At 16.5% G+C, this 3,526-nt stretch overlaps 1 protein-coding gene across 1 annotated transcript, besides 1 other annotated feature; it reads left to right on the top strand.

Moving 5' to 3' along the window:
- Positions 1-1,083: 1,083 nt before the first annotated feature.
- Positions 1,084-1,632: a repeat region.
- Positions 1,633-2,483: 851 nt separating this feature from the next.
- Positions 2,484-3,032, top strand: PGAL8A_00412900 (fam-g protein; the record flags this gene model as incomplete). The annotated part of the gene is made up of 2 exons (XM_028672839.1): positions 2,484-2,558; positions 2,688-3,032. The coding sequence occupies 2 exons, from the start codon at positions 2,484-2,486 to the stop codon at positions 3,030-3,032; spliced, it is 420 nt and encodes a 139-aa protein (XP_028529352.1).
- Positions 3,033-3,526: the final 494 nt, after the last annotated feature.

Genomic DNA, 3,526 nt, shown 5'->3' with positions numbered 1-3,526 from the left:
GTAAGATATTTTTACATTTATAAACATTTAGTCTTAAAAACATTACTTATATATTATATTACAAAAATATAAATCATAAAAATACACATTATTAAGTTTATTACTATTTTTCAAAAAAAAATGAATGCTAAAATATGAAGAAAGGTAGTAATTATGCATATACATTGTTATTTATTTATATCAATGATTCTTAAAAATTTAATTAAAAAAATAAAAATTCTCAATTAAACTCTTCATTATTGATTACAATGTTGTCTTATAGCATATAAATGAATAACAAAAATGTAATATATGAAGGAGATATTATTGAACTATTTGCTATAATTTTTTTTTTTTTTTTTTTTTTTTTTTTTTATCTGACATTATTATATATGCTAATTATTATTATTATTATTATTATTTGTTTTCAATTTAAACTATCTTATAATTTATTTTTTAATATTTTTTATTTATAAAATTTATAATAATTCATTGGGGTATATATAATAATAGAAAAAAAATTATATACGGATTATTTACGATAAAAATTAAATAGAATATAAAATTAAGTATCAAATGATATAATAAATATAAAATGCAAATTGATCATTCTAAATTTATAATAATGAAAAAAAAAAAATATATAATTATATATATTGTAAATAAAACGTTTTATATAATTATATAGTATGATAGAAATGGCTTAACATATAAAAGTGCTATATATAAGAATAAGTAAAATATACAAAAAATTGCCTTTTTATTTTTTTTTTTTTTTTTTTTTGTAACAATTAATAATATTTGGTTTTATTTTAAAAATGTCTTATGATTTTTCAATTATATATATATAAATGCTCTTTTTACTATTAAAAGAAAATTTTACATATGATATAAAATATAAATTATTAAATAAATTTAATTAATAATTAAAATGGGATGACAATCAAATAAAAAAGAAGAAATAGACTTAAAAACAAGAGAAAAAGTTCCTGCTATTTAACTTTATGTAATATATAAAAGTTTACAAAAAGAGCATATAGAAAAATTTACACACAAAAAAAAAAAAAAAAAAAAAACTCTAAAATAAATTCTATCATTCTCTAAATGGTTAATAAAAGGCTTTATTATCCTTTTTGGAAAATAAAAGGACTATTTATATGAAGAATACGTAGTTCATAATGCTCACAAAAAAAAAAAAAAAAAAATGATCAATTTTTTTGTTTATATTTTTATAAAAATAAAAAGACCGTCAGGAAAAAAAAAATTGATAAAAAAAAAAAAATCAATTGGAAAAATATATGTTACCTATAAGAATGAGATTAAAAAAAAAAAAAAAAAATGATTTTTTTTGAAAGGAAGTATGATTTAATTAATTTTGTAAGAGAAACTTTTACATATATAACAATAAAATTTTCACGTAATTAATATTTATATAATTAATTTGTATTGTCACTAATTGTTTATGTTTGTTAATTCAGCAGCAAAATATATTAATTGATGAATATAACTCATAACAAAGAAACAAGGAATATACATTTAATTAATGATCAATATTCAATGAGGATATAAATTTTTAATAAAAGTAAAGATTTTTATTAAAGTAAATAAATGACCATTTAAATTAAAGAATGCTGAATGAAGTAGATTACGTAAAATTAATAAAGAGCATGTAGAGATGTCTCTACGATTTTGTTGTATTTATATATATTTTTATATGCTTTGAACGAGTGATCTTTAATCATAGTANAACAAGTAATACTTCAGACCTCATTTATATGATATTTACATCAATAAATAGAGTAAAAACATTTTATTTAAAAACATGCACAATTAAAAATTAGTTTCATATATAATTATAAATGACTACAAATATAATATGCTGTATGAAAAATATATGCATAGAAAAATTTTTAATTTATTTTGTTTTCTTTTTTACTTTTTTTTCTTGATGGAGATATAATATCTCTAATATATCTAAAACTATATCTATAAATAACAAATATCATATATAAAATAATTTAAAGTTTAATGTGACTCACAGAAAAAAAACTAATAGTTAAAAAAAAAAAAAAATAAAAAAAAATTCATTCAACATTAAATATATAACATTTATAATTTTATTTTATTTCAAATTAACATTACATAATTTTTTTATCTACTTTAAGGATGAATATAATTGTAATGAAATATTTTTAAAATAACTTTACATATTTAAAAATTTTTTTATTTAACTTATAAATATACGTTCTTATTTATTTTATTTTTTTGAAAAATTAATAGTATTAATCTTACTTAAAGTAAATGTAATATTATGTACAATTATAATAAATTAAGAATTACATTTCATATAAACAAATAATTTTTTAATTTATAAATTTTACAAAGGTCACAATAATACCTAAAGCAATATTACATATCTCTAACTTATCATTAGTAAAGATAGAAGCAATTTTTTAACTGGATTAATATCTCTAACTTTAATATTAACCTATACTAGTATTAAAATGAAAACATTTATTTTATATTTAAAAATTTTTACATTTATTCTTTTAATTTGGATATTTCCTTTTTTATACAACGTAAGATAAACTTAATATAAAAAAAACACATATAAATATATTTTGTTTCTAATCATTTTAAAAATTTTACTTAATGTATTACTATAACAATTGAAAAAAAATTTTAAACAATTTTTTTTAATCTCATAGGATGATTCCAGTAAGTCCATGATTAATAGAGATATATTACAAACAAAAATTGGGCTAAAACACGAAAGAATGTTAGCAGAGGGTGATATATCAGAAAAAAATTCATCTTATATTAAAAAACTTGTAGAACATTATCCATCTGGTGAAGTAGAGATGACACAAGAAAATTTGGTTTATTTAATTGACATGTTTATTAAATGTTATAACGCTAATATTAAAACAAACATTGCAGATAATGTTTTATTAAATGAAGAAAATGAAATGAGATATAAATGTAGTGATAAAATATTGAATGCTTATCGAAATAATATTTCAGTAGATAAGGCTATAGAACACTATCACTGACTGATTAGTATCGTATTATAAATGGAAAAAGAAAAAAAATTAATTGATAGAATTTAGAATAATCTTCATTTGTATTATAAAAAATTTTTATGACAATATAAAAAACAAGAAAAAAATAAAATGAAAACATGAAATAAAATATTAAAAACTAGAAAATTGTATAAAAAAAGACTTTGTTAACCTTTATTAAAATAAAAATTAATATATGAAAAGAAAATGCTTAATAAGTCATGCACAAGTGCTAGTTAAAAAAAATCAATATTTTGCTTTACATTTTTTTATAGAATTATATTTTATTTTCTTTAAAAAAAAAAAATTAAATTATTAAAAGAGAAAAAATTTTTAGGAAGAAATATTTTAATGAGAATATATTTTTGAGTGTAAAATTTTCGCTGTTAGTGATATTAATATAATTTAATATTTTTTTTCTCTTTTTAAGAAAAATGAACTTGCATAAATGAAAATTATTCATTAAAAATTATATTTGAATATTT

This window comes from Plasmodium gallinaceum, assembly GCF_900005855.1.
Source record: "Plasmodium gallinaceum strain 8A genome assembly, contig: PGAL8A_v1_114, whole genome shotgun sequence".
NCBI classification, from domain to species: Eukaryota; Apicomplexa; class Aconoidasida; order Haemosporida; family Plasmodiidae; genus Plasmodium; species Plasmodium gallinaceum.
This window is presented reverse-complemented; position numbering and strand designations above follow the sequence as displayed.